A 20,837-nucleotide genomic window follows, 5' to 3' on the forward strand; every position below is an offset into this window, starting at 1 on the left:
CATTGTAGGGGTTTTAGTAGCTGCTGTACGTTCCTTTCATCAGAATGTTAGTCTGTATCATCCAGACGTGAGTTTATCCTGTTTATGATATTTGATAAATGTTTGCTATAATAATTGCAGTGAAATGCGCAGGATTTTCAAGTTGGTAAAATGAGTGAAATATGTAATTTTGCAGTATACTAGTGCATTTTGTGCAATTGGTAGATTTTTTTTTTGCTTCTCTCACAAACAGTGTGTATTTTACATCATGTGATTTTATAGCGAGCGCAGCGAAGCGCCGCTTGTCACTGCGAGCTTTTACAGGTTGCACAACAGTATTAAATTTTGCTATATATTCTTACCAAAAATGCACAACTTTGAGTAGGTGGTGTTAATTGAAAACAAACTTTTGAGAAATTTCCTTTTCAGATCTTGTAAAACAATTCTTTATAAAGATTTTAGTACCAAAAAATACATAGCCATCCAGCAAGGCACGCAAGTTTGTTTCGGTCAAAGTCGAGCAGGTGCTTGACAAGTCCAGGACCTAATCACTCCCCATTCATTAGTTAGAATAATCTAACTGTGTCTCGGGACAAGCCCTCACCACAGTTAGAATACGTCCCATATACTTGCAATGTAGCAAATCGGAGTGGATCCACTCCGAAATGATTTTGAAGAATACAAAAGGAGTTGCACTGAAAATAACTACCAAATTAATCATAACAAACCTTTTTGAGATTGTATATGCCTTTTAACCTAAAAAATAATCCATATAAATACGAAAATTCAACTCATTTTCTCAACGTTTTTTCCTCGCTTCAAATTTAACGCCATGTTGACATTCGGAACTCTCTGGATTGTTTATAGAAAATGCACAGAGTTCGAGTTATCGCCCGTGTTTATTTTGCTACATTGCCAATACACGGAACGAATTCTATCGTTAAACCGGGTCCGTAGGACAATATCATTTTAACGATAGAACGTTCTATCTACCCATTCATATACAGTATATCAGGGTTCTCCATGGGCCGTTTAACATGGTGACCCCGCCACAGTTAAATTCTCTAGCGCCACAGTTCCGCCACAGTTAAATATTAGTGCTGCAGTAAGATAAATATTTAAATTTATAAATCAAATAAACTTCTTAATTATGTACCGTAAAGGCGTTTTTCAGTTTCTAATGCTAAACTGTTAATGTGCTCTAATTAGGATCTACTGTTTGGTTTTTACAATTAATTATCTTCCAGACCTCGCTAGATACATGAATGAAAAGCGACAAGCCATTGTTTTCACACTTCACGATAATTACATGTACAAATGAATTTTAAAATACCAATTAATTCATTGCTTTAATAGTTTTACAGATAACTCATGTAAGTTTCTTAAATTGCTTTGACACTATGAGTCAAAACATCGTACGTGTATCGATCGTACATATTCATGTATTTTTGTAATGTTAAAAAATTAACAAATAATGAATACATCCACCAAAATATATTTTGATGACCATAAACTCTTTTTTTAATTCACAAGTTTTCACATGTAAGATACTTCATACTAATAATTGCAAGTATATAGACTAGATGTAAACATGACTGGTGACCTACCAGAATTTCGTCTGAACTTTAATGAACACGGCAGGTAAACAATATTATTTTTTGAATTAGGGTTAAATGCTAGAAAGTTGTAATTACTGGTGCTATTATGTGTATTTTCAGATTCTATAAGCTAATATTTGTTTATTTATAAGTACGTATGCGTTGGGAAAGGGGGGGTCTTTTGTCACAGTTATACATATACATTAATTAATTTGTGTATTAAACTATGGATTCATAGGGGCAGTGTGTTTTTTTCAATTTATTTCGTGGTTCCTTCGCAAATTTGGTCGCGAAATGACCGCGAATTTAGCACTTCGTGTAAGTCTTGCACCACAGTTAAATCTGAAATGATGGAGAATCCTGGTATATGGAAAAATCAGCACGCCCTAAATTATAATGAATCTGGTCAATACAGGAAGTTTAAATATTGTTTATCTCATAAAAAAATTCAGCTCCAGTCTCGAGCCAAAATGCCTGAATTGGAAGGGGAGATTCAGGAATTATTTTGCGTCAGCCATGATTTGACGTGAACCTCAAGTGAAATACTGTTACAACAACTGCAATTTAAATTAAAATTTTTGCTTGCCAGTATACTGCTATTTTCCTGATCTGTAATGAATATTTAATGTAATAATAAAAATCCTTCTCAAGGTAGGAAAAATATTGGCGACACTCTGTGACAGGGGTGTTCGGGTGAAAACGGATTTCTAAAAATATGGCAAAAGTTGAACTGTATGTAATGATCTTGCACATTGAACTTTAGTTGTTTTTCCGTCTCACATTTGTAATTAATGCATACTGATTCACATAAGGATTAAAAATTGTTTAAAATAAGTTTGCTTTTTATAACAGGGCGAAAGAAGTGGTCTTTGTCATAAGGAAGGGGGTGGGGTTAAAAAGAGCATTGAAATAATACATATTATTGAAATATCATGGCGTTTTCTGCTTAATTACGATTGTTTTGCCTAAATAATTCTTTTTTCTAACCAGATTTCTTTATCTGTTACCACTGTGTTCCAAATTAACCGATATTTACACATATTCAGAATTTTTGTTTTGCACCGGGCTTGGTCTAAATTCTTTAAATTTATAGATTTTGAAATTGTTTATGAGTAAATAATGTTAACGAGTGTGATGGCAAGGTATTTGTTAGGTGTCCTCTAATTTTCATGCATTTCTCTCATTCCGATACATCAAAATCAGGCCGTTGTGTGGTCAAGATAAATAATTATTTTAGAGGAAATGTGGACTAATTTTCTATGCTCCATTAAACACGAAAGAACAGCAATGACGGCCAAAAAATGCCATTATTTCTCATTTTCCATCTAAACACACAAAATTAAACCTTAAAATTTGAGACTACAATATTTCTAAGTATAAAATTTGGTTTTACTGCAGGTTGCACAACAGTATTAAATTTTGCAATATATTAAATCAATTAATATTGTAATTATTAAGAGGTTTCATCTCGTAAACAATTTCATTTGGCAGGAAGAGAATGGTGACTCAGGCAAGTGTTGTGGCCCATGGGCTTTGTTTTATTTACAGGCTTCACGTGCCTCAAGCATCTGTACTTTGAATAATGTGTGCACTTATTTGTGCACTCAACTCATTAATTTACATGAATTATCTCTGAATTAAAATGATTTCTTTTTTTACATCTCACTAGATATTTGGACTTGTATCTAACCTAGGAAAGGTAACCATGGTGTCATTGGGCGGCCCACCTAAAAAAAGGCAAGTCACAATATTTAGTAAATTATAACTTTGTTTAGTAGAATTAAAACTTTCTACTCCAATTGTGATAATCTTATGCATGTAACTATGCAAAATTTTTATCCAATAAATATATACATTTGTGGTATCTCTCTATTATATAAACATACAGAGAGCAAATATCTTCACACCTGTATGAAGTTTTTCGAAGGTCATAGGTCATTACGTGACCTAATCACACAGCGCAGTAATATCTACATAAAAAGACTTACTCTACTTAGCAATATAGCATGTTTTTCATGCATAAAAATGTACAAAATACCCAAGAAAATAATAATCATTTTATTTACAATGTAAACAAGTAATTAATACAGTTCTTGATCGATTTTACATAGAGAATAGAAAACTACGTGTTATAAATTTCATGTCTGAGCTGCATAGTCTCAACATTTATCCTTATTTTTCTTGTAGACCTCTGAATATATTTTTTTTTTTCATTAAATTTTACTCACAATAAATTTGAAAATCTGTTGGAAAATATCAATGTAATGCAATCACGCCACAAACAGCTGACAAACACTGCACTTCCGAAGTTCGGTAGGCACACCTCCATCATCGAGATCGTTGTCTTAACAATGTAAGCTGTCGCCTGTGTCTCCGTGTCAACATCATAATAAATATGCATTATTGAAATCGTAGATTTTAAGTTTCTGATCAAATTTTAAACTTGATTCCAAGTTAACTGGTCCGGACAAGTATCTCCATTCATCCCTTTCCGACCGAAATTCCTCCAACTTTTTATTATCAAACATCGGACATGTTTCTTGTGTTTTTTTAACATCGAATATGGGTTCTCACGAATACAAAAATTCCCAGACACCAATATGCTCACTATAATTGATCACAAGTAGCCTTTCTCAGAATGTTACCTTCAAAACAGAGTCCTTTGCCAGATGAATTTGAAGCGTAACCGCTTTTCAAGCCGATTTACACCTTGCGTAATTTGTCAAAATCTACGACGAACAGTTAGTGCAATATTTATATTTGATTATATTCGATTGTCCGTCTCAAATGTATATATAAGTAATAAATAACAAGTTTAAAAACTTCACTGGGAAATGAAGTGGGTCAGTACGTGATCAAATCTTCTGAGAAGGCCTTCGGCCTTCACAGGATTTGATCACGTGACCGACCCACTTCATTTCCCAGAGAAGTTTTTAAATTTGTTATTTATTTCTTAAATAGAATAAGTAATTTTTTGACAGAATCTGTTAATATTACTAATACATGTAATTCATATATTAATAATACAATACAGAGAAATTAACATGATTAATATCATCAAGGTATGTGGCATGTACATGAGAATTTGCTTTAGAAGATATATATAGTTTAATGATCAATAATTATGCTGTGTGCCAGTTAGACTTCCCTTAAATTCTGCCTCTAGGTTGATCTCATCATAATAACTAATTGCTCTTTATTTGAAAAGGTAAAGTTTGATTTAAAAAAAATTGCCAAAACATGTTTTGTGAGCTGTATCAATAGGACTGAATGAAGAAGTAATGTATTTGGAATTAATATTAACATTATTTATCAGCCTCAGGGAACTTAATTAGGGCCCTACAAGGATTTGCGGAGTAATCACTCTGCCTGTCTGTCCATGACGTCGTCATTCTTCAATCCACACATTTTCTGTTTTTTAGCTCACCTGAGCCGAAGGCTCAAGTGAGCTTTTCTGATCAAAATTTGTCCATTGTCTGTCGTCGTCGGCGTTGTTGTCGTCGTAAACTTTTCACAATTTCATCTTCTTCTCCAAAACTACTGGGCCAATTTCAACCAAACTTGGCACAGAGTATCCGTGGGTGAAGGGGATTCATGTTTGTTCAAATGAAGGGCCACACCCTCTTTCAAGGGGAGATAATAAAGAATTAGTGAAAAAAATTAATAGCATCTTTTAAAAATCTTCTTCTCAAGAACCACAGGGCCAGGTAAGATGAAACTCATGTGGAAGCATCCTCAGGTAGTGTAGATTCAAATTTGTTCAAATCATGACCCCCTGGGGTAGGGTGGGGCCACAATGGTGGATCAAAGTTTTACATAGAAATATATAGGGAAAACCTTTAAAAATCTTCTTCTCAAGAACAGCAAAGATATGATGAGTAATATTTATATGGAAGCAGGGTTAGAAACTCCCTAAAATTACAACTCGCAAATAATTGCGAGTACCAAGAAAGTGAACTCGCAATTTTATAAGACTACTCGCAATTTTCATATAAAGTTAAATTTATATAAATTAAATACATGTAACTTAAGGAAAAAGTAACTACTGTAGAATACACAAAATACAACTATAGTCTGACTTTTATTTAAGGATACACCAAAGGCTTTTTTCAAGATTTTCAACAATTTTGAGATTTTTGGCTAAGAAAAAGAAGTTAATCACTGTTTTATAATGCATGTAAAATTCTTTGTAATTATGAAATGGTTTTCTAATTATTTAACAATAATGAAACATAAACACTATGTTCCGTTATTGAAGCTTCTGATTTGATCTCCGACTGCCTGCTCATGAAAGACGCAATAAATCACTGTGACCACTTGGGGAATTCTTCACTAGCCACACAGAGATTATCAGTAATTAAACTACAGGGACTCTAGATTTAGAGAAGGAGATCTAACAGATCACTGATGACCATAACATAGGAGGTGGAGCTTAGCTCTTGCCATTTTGCCGGGAAATCTTTCTAATTCAGAATTGAACCTATTTTACTTCATTAAAAGCACCTAAATACAGAAAAGAACCTCCCATTCTTGTGAATATGCATAGGAAATACGGCTAAGTGACAGGTATCCAAAGCTGAATCTCCAAGGTGTCATATATTCCTAGCTTTGGCAGATTTTGTTGTGTAATGGGTTTTTGCCCTCTACTGTAAAGTAAGATCAGACAGTTTGTGGTATTATTTCAAAGGATTCAGCTCCCTCATTTATTGACCAATTTCTCTGAAAATTGGATGGGCTGCTTCTCAAATGTGTGTTCACAAAACCGTATCTCAGATTTTTGATATCTAGCTTAGTTTTGGAATTATTGAGGGAAATGTTATATTTGGCTAACAAATTGGTAATATTGAAGAGCAAATGGCTGTAACTTTTGAATTAGAAGATTTATCAAAAATCTGAGATACAGTTTTGAAGTTCAATCTTTAATCTATCTTGAGGCCAAATGACCACTTTGAGGGGTTAAATACAAAAAAGTTGATTTGTAAAATATTTATGCACTAAAATTTACATTAATATTTAAATAATTTTTAAATAAGTTATTAATCAAAATTTAAAACTAGGATAATTAAATAGTAAATTTAACAAGCTTTCAAATGATATATACTTTTATTATGTTATCTTTGATAATAAAAGAATTACATGCCAGTTAAATTCTAGCATTTGGAAACCTTTGGTGTATCCTTAAATTACTGATTTAAATCAAAAACATTGTGTTCTGTCATATTATATAATTTTGCTACAGTTTCAATGCAAAAAAAATCAACTCGCAAGTTTTTGCGAGTTACCTAATTTTTAACTCGCAATTTGGGAATTCTAACTCGTGTTTTGCGAGTTGTATATAGTGAATTTCGAACCCTGGGAAGCATCCTCAGGTAGTGTAAATTCTAGTTTGTTCTTATCATGACCCCCGGGGGTAGGGTGGGGCCACAATGGTGGATTTCTATTAACTTTAGTTACAGTTGTCCTATTTAGTTCAAATTTGGTATGTTGGTTGAAAAGGCAGTGAGTAAGACATATTTTGGTACCATTTTTGATTCTTGCCTGTTTGCAGCTGGGATGGTGGGGTATATCCCTAATTTATAGGAACATTACGATGAATCATCTCTCATTGCCCATTCAATCTTTATTGTAGACAGTGAAAGCTTCAATATGTCCCTGTGATTAATTAACTTGCCTGGTGCAGGAAACCCAGAGCCTGATCTTAATATACCACACTAAGATTAATTAACACCTATGTCTTCAAGTGGTGTTTTATTCTGAAGTTAAGGGCAATCTTGGGTGAAGTTTGCTATCACAGAAGGAAGGGTGATCATTTTTTTAACTCGCCTCAATGAAGTTGGGGGGAGCTTATGTGATACCGTTGGCGTCCCAGGTTAAACTTTTTGGTGCAGTTTTCTTTTTAAGTACTTCTATGCCCTACATTAATCAGAGATGCATGGAAGATGCTTCTTGTGTGTTTCAGTATACCAGTCAAGGTTTCAGATGCTGCAATTTCAGCTAAGGAAAGACCAGGTTAATGTTTTTGGAGAAGGAAAAAGTTTTTGGTGCAGGTTAAAGTTTTTTTGCTGCAGGTCTCATTTCCAAGTAACTATAAGCCCTTTTAATATTGACCATACTGGCATGGATGATACATCTAAGGATGCACACTACCAGGCTTGCTTTAGATGCTGGATCTGACCTACATTTTCTGGATGAGTGATCAGCATAAAGTTTTTGGAGAAGGTTCATTCTAAATTAACTATAAGCCCTATGTTGACCAAACTTGCATGGATGATCCATCTTAAGATGCACACTACCAGGCTTGCCTTTGGATGCTGGATCTGACCTACATTTTCCGGACGAGTGAACAGGTAAAAGTTTTTGGAGCAGGTTCATTCTAAAGTAACTGTAAGACCTATTTTGACCAAACTTGCATGGATGATACATCTAAGGATGCAGTATGCACACTACCAGACTTGCTTTGGATGCTGGATCTGACCTACATTTTCTGGATGAGTGAACAGGTTAATTTTTAGGATCAGGTTCATTCTAAAGTAACTATAAGCCCTATGTTGACCAAACTTGCATGGATGATACATATAAGGATGCACACTACCATGCTTGCTTCGGATGCTGGATCTGACTTACATTTTCCAGATGAGTGAACATGAAAAAGTTTTTGGAGCAGGTTCATTCTAAAGTAACTATAAGCTCTATGTTGACCAGTCTTGCATGGATGATACATCTAAGGATGCACACTAATGGACTTGCTCCGGATGCTGGATGTACATTTTCCAGATATTGGACCAGGTTAATGTTTTGGGTGAAGGTCTATTACAAATAAACTATAAGGCCTAACTGAACCAAACTTGCAAGGATGATGCATCAAGGGATGAACACTCACAAACTTGCTTCAGATGCTGGATTTGAATTACATTTTCTCAATGATTGACTAGTTTGAAGTTTTTGGATAAGTCTATTTCCAAGTAACTGCAAGCCTTTTCAGCATGTTCAGATCAAAATTGCAGAAATTTTGCATCTTGGGATGTGCACTACTAGATTTTTTTTTTAGTTTAGTGTGGGACTTTGCCTTACTTAAAGACAACATTCGTTGAGGTGAGCTCTGTAATCTCTGATTACCTAAGTTTTAATGTGCAGTACTTCAATCCGGTTCAAATACATATTTTATTGCAAAATAATTTTGTGGAATTCAACAAAATATGATTAAAGATATCACATTCTTATTGCTGCCTTATGTAAATTCATGGACACTATTAACTTTCTTATGTAGTTGGATAATAACTTAATTTTGTCATTGCTGAAAATATTCATATAATTGTAGACTTAGAATAAAAATATGAGAGAGAGCAGTACAATGGATCCCCTGGGATTATTTATCTTGCCTGCTGCAGAAAATACAGAGGCTTATCCCTATTTCTCACTGTAAGATTAATAATTTCCTCTGTCTGATATCTGTTCTGAAGTTAAGGTCAAGCCTGGGTGATGTTTGCATTCATTATTAAAGGTTGGCATTTTATAGAATGCATATTTTTAATTCAAACATATAATTAATTGAGTCATTATTTTTTAAGATATGATATGTTTTACTGCCTTTTAAGAGGACACTATTAATTACCCACATGTAATTGGATTATAACCTTTTTGAATTAAACTGCTGGTTCACATTTAGACTTGCTCAAGTCTCTATGTTGTTTTTTTTTTAATTAAATAATTCTTTGTTCATTTTTGTGTTGTTGTCCTCTGCTCTCCCTCATAGTTAAATGTTATCAAACATAGTTTGACATTATCAAAAAGTATGAAAGAGAGCACTAAAACATAGAGACTTGAGCAAGTCTAGTTCACATTCTTTTTCATATATTTTAAATTTTCTTTATATTTTTTTTAATGGAATTATCATATATTCATCCCTTAAACTGCATCTTTAGATGTAGGGGCGAAACAGCTAAAGTCTGACAACATCGAATGTCGGACGCTCTTCTTTTTCAGAATAAAATCATTACTATATTTAGTGTCGTTTGTATTTTTCTTAAATATCTCTGTTTACAGGGTGTTATTGGTTGTTTCATACAAATGTAAATCATGAAAATGTTTGAAATAACCTCTAAAATTCGGAGGATACGTACGCATCTCACAGATCCGGATAAAAACTTGCATGCGCAACACATAGTGATCCTTAGGAAAATCTTCAGTTTGCTGTTTGTATTCTGTGATTGCTTAATGTATTTTGTAATTAAAGCATACTTTTACATGATAAATATTAGCTATTCCTTTAATAATAATAATTTGGTGGATATTTATTTATAAAAAACCATTAAAATTAAACTGTCCGACTTCACATTCTGGGTCATTTAAAGTCGGACAGAGGAGAATTTAAAGTCGGACAACGCACAATGTATTGTTTTTAATTGTCAATTTTCTTAAAAAGTAGAACAATTTATTAACATTTCCAAAAAAATAATTTAAAAAATATGGTATGGTATGGGATTTGAACCCGGGACCTTATTATGTAATACAATTTACCGGTAATTTAAGAATATTATTGCATTCGCAAATCAAATTCTGCTGATTTGCTGCAACTTTTAGGAAGGAAGAAATAAAAAAAAGATGCATCTACCTATAGAAATTGTTTCATTTCAGAAAAACAATGAAAAACTCCTATAAAAGCAAAAAACATCTCAAAGAATTTTAACAGCAACAGATGTAATTGCAGAGAAATGAGAAATTATGGAACTGAGCAAAATAAAAGAAGAAAAGACCGCGAGAAAGCCTAAAAAAAAAAAAAACAACACGGAAAATTTTTTCATGGCTTTATTTGAGTTTCATGTTTATAACTCAGCATTCAATTTTATTGTTCATTTTGAAAAAAAGAAGTTTCCTTGTTGAAATATAAATTAGTTCCATAGATAACTGATTCCACTTAAAGATTGAAGGATATATAGTTTTCTTCTGTCTTATCATTATATAAATGGGTTTAATTTTGGAAACAATTTAAACCTAAAAAATTATTTACACAATAACGCATTGGTTTATAGATCGCAAGATACTATATGTTCATTTAACTTTCTTGGTCTAAAACGGAAAATTTATCTTAATAATCCATATGATGACTAATAATTTTATTACGTAAATAATAACCTAAATGTTCACGAAGTTTCTCCAGGCACGTAGTATCGTATTTGGAGGGGGCAGCCAAATAAAAAAAATCAACTTACCTGAAGAAAAAAAATGACGAGCAAAAAAAAGGGGGGGGGGGAGAATTGTCCAAATTCGAAAATCCTATTTTGGGGGTTAGTGGGAGGGTTCCAACTTCTTTCAAAACCAAATTTTATTCAAACATTACCAAATTACCCTGATTTGACTATACTGCAACTAAAAAGGTGACGGTGGGGCAATCAGCCTTTCAAATTGAAAATTTTCAATAGTGAAAAGTAATGCTTGGGGAAAAAGTGAGGGGTGCACACCCCCCCCCCTTCCGATGCTACGTGCCCTACTCCCTAACTAAGATTTAGCCTAAAAATGAAGAAAATTATACTTTAAATGTCGAAACCAGTATGTGTCCGACTTAAAATTCTACATGTCCGACTTTCACTGTCGATGTCTGACTTTATCAGCCCTTGCCTTCCCATGTTTGGTTTCGATTTATAACATAACAAAGCTCTTAACCAATGAAAATGAAGAAAAGAAAGAGGATAAAAACATCATTTTATGTGATGTAAAAGTTTCCGGTTATATGTTAAGAGTTTGGAACGTTCACCAAAGGTTCAGACGAGGGGGTCCCAAAAACCGTCCGACTTTTGCTGCCTCTCCCCTATATCCATCTGCGAGGCCCTTGCTGACTGGTCAGTATATTAGTTATGCTTGTCATTAATTATGTCATGCTTTTGTGAAAATATTGAATTACATGAGATAATGTATGGTTTCCAGAAAATTGCGCCCAGGTGAAGAGTACTGGATTCCACAGTTCTGTAAACAGAAAGGAAATGAATTCTTTTGTGAGGTAATAAATTATGAGATAAAGCATGCTTATATCAGTTTACCCAAATATTAGTGCTCTGTTAACATGGTTAAAGAAATATTCTGGGTAAGTTAAACTTTTTTTTTATATTTTTGTTTTAACCCTATTTTTCAAAGTACATGTACAAGTCTACAGTTTTCATTCAAATCCTATGTCTCTGTTGATCTCCGAAATTACGCTGCGTGTAAGATATTTGTAAAATATCATTTTATCATGTAGCGTTTGTTGTTACAGGTTGATGATGACTTCATTAGTGACGAATTTAATCTACAGGGACTCAGACAACGAGTTCGTCACTTCCAGCGTGCTTTAGACATCATTTTGGACTTAGATGTTAGTAAGTGCAAAAAGTGATAAAGTTTGAAAAAAAATCAATTTTTAAGACAATTCAGAAGGAACATTTTGGGGACACATTCCTGAGAGACTGTAATATACTGGTGACTGGTCATTGCCAATGGTTGCATATTTTAATGATTAGCTTAAAGTGTACTGGAATCATAAAAAACTCCTGGAAAAGTCAAGTTACATGTTGTTGACCTGCAGTGGAACCAGACTGTTGATCTCATTTGAATGTATGGGTTTTTCTCTAAGCATATGCAGTGGTAAGAATTCTTAGTCCATCTGTCTGTCTGCCTGTTCAACTGTAAACAATTTTTCAAAATGTGAATCCTCCTACAGTTTTGATCAAATTCCAATAAAAATTGCTCCACAAATTGACTACATTAATATACATATTTTTTATTGGTTTTGGATTTTATTGGTCATTGTTGATATGGTTACTATACTACAAAAAATTGAAATTGTTGTATATTGCTTTCAAAACACTCCTACAGGCCACATGAGTTGAATTTGATTTCATAAATGCTAAATTCAAGGAGAACTCTTAGATATACAATTGAACTCGTAAGATTCTGTAGGCATATGCACACATTCAAACATGCTTGAAGATCCAATAATTTTAAGTATCACTGCCATTTCTTAAGCGCGGGGCCATTGTGGCCCTTCAGGCCTTTGATCAGATTTAGTCAACACATTCTTATTGATATGTTTTTAGTTTAAAATCATTTGTTTCATATTCATTAATGTTTAATTAATTTTTCAATGAATATGATAATAATTAAAACAGCATAAAACTATCACTAATGCAATTACAGAAGAGCTACAGTCTCCTAGATACTTTTTGTTTTATTCTATACAGTACGCCTTCCAATGACTGATGATTCAGAACTCTCAGACAATTCTGAAGAAGAGGAAATTCTTGAGGAAGCTGCTGAGAGGTTGTATGGTTTAATCCATGCAAGGTACATTTTGACAAGAAATGGAATAGATAAAATGGTAATTATATTAAACATCTAAATCTTCAACATAAATAAAATTCAATTGGTGTTGACTGGTGATTATTGTAAAAACAAAAATAGTAAAGGAATATATGACAACAGCTGACCATTGCATGTTTGCTTGAATCTGACTTTTTTTAGATAGACAAATGGCAGGACGGAGTTTTTGGCAGCTGTCCACGAGTCTACTGCAAGAAACAATTTGTGCTTCCAATAGGTAAATGGAGATAAACACATGCAGGGCATCGATATTTTTTTCTCCTTTGTGGTTTCCAATATATAAAACTGACATTGTGAAAAAGTTTGTAGTAACAAGTCTGTACATTTACAAATACTTGCTAGCAATTACAGTTGGGTAACTGAAGTACACTGGACGTTATATATGGGTATAAGGGTACAACATCATGAAGTCCCGAGACCCTTGAAATTAGAAGACACATTCTTCTTCATTGTACCCTGGACTAGAACAAAATGAAATACCAGTAATTGAATATTTTGGTTGGATATGTGTCAAATGGGTTATTTTAAAAAAAGACAGTTTATATATGGATAAGCAATTTGAAAGATGGCAGTGGTAGACATTAACAGTTGTACGCTTGCCTTGGGTAGACATTAACAGTTGTGCACTTGCTTGGGTAGACATTATTACAGTTGTACCCTTGCTCGGGTAGACATTGCTCGGGTAGACATTAACAATTGTACACTTGCTCAGGTAGACATTAACAGTTGTACACTTGCTCGGGTAGACATTAACAGTTGTACTCTACCAGAGTACTCTTTCCCTGGTAGACATTAACAGTCGTACACTTGCTCAGGTAGACATTAACAGTTGTACACTTGCTCGGGTAGACATTAACAGTTGTACACTTGCTCGGTAGACATTAACAGTTGTACACTTGCTTGGTAGACATTAACAGTTGCTTGGGTAGACATTAACAGTTGTACACTTGCTCAGGTAGACATTAACAGTTGTACACTTGCTCGGGTAGACATTAACAGTTGTACACTTGCTTGGGTAGACATTAACAGTCATACACTTGCCTTGGGTAGACATTAACAGTTGTACACATTCTTGGGTAGACATTAACAGTTGTACACTTGCCTTGGGTAGACATTAATAGTTGTACACCTACCTCTGGTTGACATTAACAGTTGTACACTTGCCTTTGGTACATATGTAGACATTAACAGTTGTCCACATTAACAGTTTTACACTAACAGTTGTTGATAAATAGTTGGTGACATTTTTGATTTATTGGAGAATAATATCTGCATCATCTCTTTGATCTTTGCGATAACTGTAGTAGTAGAATAGTTCATAAATGAAAGAACAAATTGAGTACTTGATTTCAATATCTGGATAAGTGATTTCATATTTCCATGAAATATTATGATATAGTTACACCAGCAAAAAAGGTATAAAAAAGTGAGTATTTTTTGACTGGATTTCTACTCTGTATTAAATACAAGATATTTATGAAAAGGAATGCAATAAAATATATATATATATATATATATATATATATATATATATATATATATATATATATATATATATATATATATATATATATATATATAATTAACTTCAAATCCATATTTTTCTTGTGCTGTATGTAATACTGTGGGAACAAAAGATATTGAACACTTGTACAGATGTTTGCTTTAAACTTTCTGCAGATGTCTTAGGCAGTCAAGATAAGTGTTGATTGAAGTATTAACATTGATTTTTATTTGTCGATGACAGGAATTACCGAGAGCACTGAAAAGGAAATAGTAAGAATTTACTGTCCAAAATGTGAAGATGTTTACCGCATAAGATCCAGCCGCCACCGGTTTACAGATGGCGCTTTTTTTGGAACGAGCTTCCCACAAATGTTGTTAATGTTTTACCCTGAGTACAGACCTAAACGTCCATTCAATCGGTTGGTACCAAGGTAAGAAGACTTAAAATGAAAACCAATCAATTTATAGCAAGGTAGTGTGACTTGTAACATCCAACCAATCAAATTTTTACAAAGGTAATGTGACTCAAAGCAATCAGCCAATCAGTTTGTTAGCAAAGTGGTAAGATTTATGAACTTAAGTCTATCAATTCTTGGCTGATAATATAAAAACTTGAAACATACAATCTGTCAAATTGTTGGTAGCTTCTAAGGATTGATCAATCCAAGCAAGTAGATCGTAAAGACATCAATTAATATTGCAATGTTTTATTCTCTAACAAGAGGCCCAGAGACCTTAATGGTCACCTGAGTATAATACAAATCTGTAAAGGATCCATTGATAAGCATATCATATAAAACAAAATAAATTAATAGTTGAAGATATGTTGTTCAAGCACATGAGAAATAGGATGATAGAAACAAAATAGTTTGTCTACTCCAACAGACCCCCATTTGTCACTATCACCAGACAAAACAACACAATAGTGCTTGAACACAAAGAACAGTATAAAATAAACTCTGCACAATCCCTATTACAGTGACCTCTCTTGATCTTTGAATAAATGTTCAAATACATGTATAAGTATGGTAGGACACCGGTACCCAGTATCCATATCATGCCAAGAAGTTGTTTGAAAATTACAGGTAAAATACATTAAGGCCAAAGTTTTTATTTTTTTTGGTTTACGATTTTCTGTCTCAAAAAAATGCATTGGGTGGTCGAAAAATAAAAATAAAAATAATTTAGGATTCAACAGTTTCATTTTAAAATACCAGCAATGTTTATTTTAATAAAAAATAATACACGTCAATAGTACTTTTAAGTTTTATTGTCTAGATCACATAACTCTTTTTATTAAATTTTGATTCATTTCTAACTTTAGACTGAATGTCATTTTCATTTACATATAGTTCTGATTTTTGTTTGTCAATCAGTGCTTGGTTCATGATGTTCAACTTCTTTTTGTGCTCTTCAGTGATATGTGATGTGTTATAAACCTCGGTATCCCCACAAACTAAAAATAAGGATCCAAATTTAAGTTAAATTTAGATTGATGAAAAATACGATTTAATTGTTTAACAATATCAAAAGTAATTGACACTGTTGAAATAAAGGTTATAATAATTTGATCATGCAGCTATCAAATTTAAAGTTCAACCTGCGGCACAATAGCCTAATAATTTCTCCATCAAGTCCTTCTTAAAATTTTTGTTATGTACATGCACAGTAGGCAATGCTCATTATTTACTTAGTAATTCAAAGGGCTTTGATCTCAATTGAGTATGAAATTTGCAAAGATTTGTATATTGAATTTACTTCTATATAAGAATAACAAATGTTTTATACACATTTGAATTTATCCAGTGAAATACCAGTCAGCGTTACTTCAACTAAGATGTATCTCTCAACACTAAATTGGCCTAACTATTATCAATGGATTTATCAGCCTATTTTGGGAAACACCATTTTTGGGGAATTGGGAATAAATTATCGGCTATTTGATGAAAATGGAAAAAATTTAAATCCTGTATTCAGGGGTAATTCATTTAACATTTCAGCATGAACTCTAATTTGGGCAACCAAACGACAATTAAATATGATCCATCTTCATCATACAAGATCAATTATGAATAAAAGACTAATAAAAGTAAATTGGACTTCAATGAGTGTAAAGCATTTATACAACTTAGGGTAGTACATGTGTGTATGAGATTTCAATTTAGGTCATGTAGTATCTGTTTCTGGAGATTATAAACCTCCTGCAAAAAATTATACCAAGTACACATTTTCTAAAAGTCCTCTTTTAATATGTATTAATGCATTGAAAATATATTTTTCTATCTGAAATAATGCCTAAAGTCCTTACCATTCACTCGCAGGTCAATTGAGTAGGTGGAAATAACTTAATAAATCTATATAATTACATAGTATCATCTTTTTTAGAAAAACGGAGGAAATTCGGATTAAAAGTTGGCGATGTTTTTACAGTGTTTTTAAACATGTGTTATGACTGTAGCTTTGCTAAATGAGTTAAATAGATGAAAATTACAGACAGTCTGACAATTTTACTTTGTGATTTTTCAAGATAATTAAAAATAAAAGCATTGTTCACCAATTGGCAAAAAATACTGCCAAATTGGCAAAAACTGAACTCATTTTCAATTGAAAATGGGGCCGAATTTCGGCCCCTGAGAAGGCACTGATAAATCCTTGTTATCTATAGGTGTAACCGTGTCTGCTAGGTCGATCAGGGTTGGGCATAAACTCTCCAATATTACGGTATGAATTTAGCCAATTGAGACATTGCAATTGGAGAAAGGGATCATGCATCCAATATTTTATTCACTTTTTCATGCAGAAAAAGTTCTTTAAGTGTGTGTCATTGCTTTCAGTGAGGAATTACCTTGTTACATGACAGAACCGCCATTTTTGCTTTGCACATGTGTTTATTTACGGTCACCTAAATGTTTGTAAAGGTCTCATATATTTATAAGCGCTTATTCGACTAAGATGCATTCTAAAATTTAAAACCCACCAGTTCAGCTGAGAAAAATCCGGAAAAATATGTCGGAAAAAGTCATTATTTTTATTTTCATGATTGGTGAAAATTAGGGTCGGCGGAATCGTAAACAAATGGAAAAAAAAACTTTGGCCTAAAGTCATTAAATACTGGTACCATATTGGTATTTAATCCTTTTTTCTATGGATATTTGATACATCCTAGTAAATTCAACAAACCTGAATTGTTTTTTAAAAAAACTTTACAAATGTGTTTGTGGCAAGGTAAGGTTGAAATGAAGTATACTAATCCTTGCTTTGTGAGTTATCTTTTTAATTATAATGATTAACGAGTTCACAATTCAATAAAGTATACATTGACACTGCCAATTCTGTTTTGTTTTCATAAAGGATTGCAGATTATATTATCCAATTCCAGCTTGCTAAAAACTGAAACTGGTCACTCCCAAAATTTCCTGTATTCTCTATCAAGTAGTCTTTTAGTGAAATCAGGGTCTTAGACTCTTAGCAGTTGTGAGAAGCAGTTTATATCAAACTTGTTATAATTGTGAATCTAATTATATTGTACATCATTGTTTTAGATCATAGTTTACTTACTTATTAATTTCTAACTTTGTAAGTTGTTTCTTCCCAAAATATTTCAAGGAAAACAAAAGTTATAAAGACATTTATATAATAATTACGTCCTAAAACCAAATTGTTCCATGTTTTCCTGGAACTATAAATAGAAATTGCAGTGAAATTCTTTAAAAAATTACTTTTCATACAGTTTTGGTCGAATTTTAAATAGATTTGGTACACAGACTAAACTAAGGTACTGTCAATTTACTCAATTTGGTGGGGGGGTTAATTTTCGGTGTTTTTGAGGTATGAAGACACCCACAAGTTTATGTCCTCCATGAAATTTATATGTAATTCTTCACATATATTTCTCAACAATTCTTCATCCATCAAATCAAATCCCCACAAACCGGTATTTTATCCTCAAACCAGGAAAATATGTGATTTTACAGTACATCTTTATTATAAATACACACCAACAGAGCTACAGTATCATTAAAGACTTCTGGTTATATTCACAATTGAGATTAATGACATAATTTTCATAGGTGAATAACAAAGGGGAATAATTTTTCTCAGAGTAGAGTACAACTTTCCCTACTAGATCAGTGGAGCCCTGCCCAGCACAGGAAACATTGACCCAGTGGTCAAGAATTTCACAAATCTGGTAGGAACACCCTTGCTCATTACAACATTAATTGTACTCTGTTTGCCTCCTAGATGCCCAGGAGCAGAGAAGAAGATTTTCTCAGAATTAATGCATTTTCACTGTATAATCTAAAGTGCCCAGCCCTAAAACCAGGGGTCAAGAATTTTATCATAACAATGCACTTAAATTGTTTGCTTAATACTCAAAGGCAGAGAAAAAGATTTTGAAAGAATTGATGCATTTTCACTCTATAATCAATCGACCCCCAACCTAACATCAGAACCCCTGACCTAGGGGCTGCAAATTTCACAAATTTGGAGGAGGCACCCTTGCTCCTCATAGCAATGCACTAAGCTTCTCTGCTTAATATACAGAGGGGGGAGAAAATTAAAGCTTTTTTTCAGAATTTATGCATTTTCACAACATGTGTATAATCAACAGAACCCAATCTATTAAGAAAACCCATGACCCAGGGACCACGAATTTCACAATTTTGGTAGAGAGCTCAATGCTTATTGCAGTCATGCCAGAAATTGGACCTTTCTTACATATAATGCATAATATATTGGTAGTATTACTCATCACGTTATATTTTGAGCAAAGAGTCTATTATTGTATTTTCATAATTTGCATCAAAGTGTGAAAATAAGTATTTCCCCCAACAATCCTATAGTAAATGTAACAGTACTGTATTTTGAGATTGTCCTTAAAAATATCAAGACAGTAGATTTTCCTGAGACATTCTGCGTGCACTGAAATCAACGTAGGCTACACATAGTATAAGAGCAAGTTTATCTATTGTAGTTCTTACACACACAAAACCCTAGTTGGATGCCTTTATTGGACTTTTCAGCAGGATCTTTAAATTTCATGAAAATGAAAAAAATCAAAATGTCATTGATCAATCTTTTTTTTCTTTTTTTCAGGTCAAATGGTTTGAAGATTCATCCTTCAGCACATAATGGACAGGATGAAGAAGCTGCAGATTTAGAAAAGAAAAAGAGAAATTCCCATGGTAGTGAAAAACGCAGAAGAGATAGTTACGCCGAATTAAGTTCAATTGAAAAGAAAGTTCTGAAGAAGTTTAGAATGGAAAGGGCAAAAGAGGAAGTTCCATAAAAGTGGAAAAAACAAAAGAGGAATTCCATAGAAGTTGATAAAAGTGAACATTGATCAATGGTTCAGTTAGGATGAAAAAAACAATGCAACATTATCTGACATTCACCAGATAGAAACATCATCAAGTCTTGATGTAGTTTTCAGGGGCCGAGTCATACATTGTTGCATACTAATTATTCCAACTTAATCGAAGATTCAGGGACTTATAGTTTTTGGTCTGTCCATTTGTTTGTATGTTTGTCCATAAATACATTAACCTTGGCCATAACTTTTAAAAGGTTGGTGCTATGGGTTTCATATCTCACATGTGTATCCTTTATGTAAATATTTTTTTTCCTCCTGACCTTGACCTTGTAAGTTGACCTATTTACAAAAAAAAAAAAATTAGCCTTGGTCATAACCTCTGAATGATTGGTGCAAGGGCTTTAATATTTCACTAGTGTATTCCTTGTTAAAAAAAAAAATTAAAATTTAAGTACCAATATTTCTGACCTTCATCTTTGAATTTGACCTACTTTTGTAAAATTTTAACCTTGGCCATAACTTTAAACAGTTGGTGCTAGGGCTTTCATATTGCACATATATAAGCCTTGTGACAAGACCTTTCTCTGGGTACCAACATTTTTTAACCTTGACCTTTGAGCTTGACCTACTTTTGAAACAGCTGCTGTACAGGGTTAGGGCATCAGTGTTTCACAAACACATCTTGTTTTTTTTAAGCTATTTTATCTTTATTTGTACAATATGAGTATTAAAATGAATAAATAGTCTTGATTTTTTTCCCATGTAGCATATGTATATATTTGTAAAGAAACTCTTTTATATGCAGTTAAGAGTTAAAACAGAAATACAACATAAACTCCTTTAAACTATGTTTTACTCTTTATGCTTTTTAACTCATGGGCTTTTCTGATCACCTGTCAACCATCAACTGTCTGCCAGTTCATCTGTTAACTTTTTACATTTTCCACTTTTTCTCCAGAACCACTGGACATTTTTCTCCAGAACTGCTGGACATTTTAACCAAATTTACAACTAAGCATTCTTTAGTAGAGGGAATTCAAAAATGTGGTGGTCATTTGAAAGGAAAAATAATCTTGAAAAGCCAGAAATAG

At 33.1% G+C, this 20,837-nt stretch overlaps 1 protein-coding gene across 2 annotated transcripts; it reads left to right on the forward strand.

Annotated features, from left to right (window-relative positions):
• The first annotated feature begins 16 nt into the window (after nucleotides 1-16).
• LOC133174388 (casein kinase II subunit beta-like) lies at nucleotides 17-20,511 on the forward strand. Of its 2 annotated transcripts, none has more exons than XM_061309518.1 (8): nucleotides 17-67; nucleotides 3,247-3,314; nucleotides 11,499-11,571; nucleotides 11,824-11,926; nucleotides 12,788-12,924; nucleotides 13,068-13,143; nucleotides 14,674-14,863; nucleotides 19,530-20,511. In XM_061309518.1, exons 2-8 carry the CDS (start codon nucleotides 3,283-3,285, stop codon nucleotides 19,720-19,722), a joined length of 804 nt encoding a protein of 267 aa, XP_061165502.1. In that variant the 5' UTR covers nucleotides 17-67; nucleotides 3,247-3,282; the 3' UTR covers nucleotides 19,723-20,511. The 2 variants fall into 2 exon arrangements, with proteins under 2 accessions (XP_061165502.1, XP_061165503.1); XM_061309519.1 differs by lacking the exon at nucleotides 17-67 and adding an exon at nucleotides 1,569-1,620.
• Nucleotides 20,512-20,837: the final 326 nt, after the last annotated feature.

The sequence above is a fragment of the Saccostrea echinata genome, unplaced genomic scaffold (genome assembly GCF_033153115.1).
Source record: "Saccostrea echinata isolate AGI-Se365-2 ecotype Australia unplaced genomic scaffold, CSIRO_AGI_Sech_v1 ptg000057l, whole genome shotgun sequence".
Lineage (NCBI taxonomy): Eukaryota > Metazoa > Mollusca > Bivalvia > Ostreida > Ostreidae > Saccostrea > Saccostrea echinata.

Coding starts and splice junctions, on each gene's coding strand:
- LOC133174388 (XM_061309518.1), top strand. CDS start 3,283: ATGGTGTCATTGGGCGGCCCACCTAAAAAAAG. Junction 3,315..11,498: donor GGCGGCCCACCTAAAAAAAG/GCAAGTCACAAT, acceptor TATGGTTTCCAG/AAAATTGCGCCCAGGTGAAG. Junction 11,572..11,823: donor GAAATGAATTCTTTTGTGAG/GTAATAAATTAT, acceptor TTGTTGTTACAG/GTTGATGATGACTTCATTAG.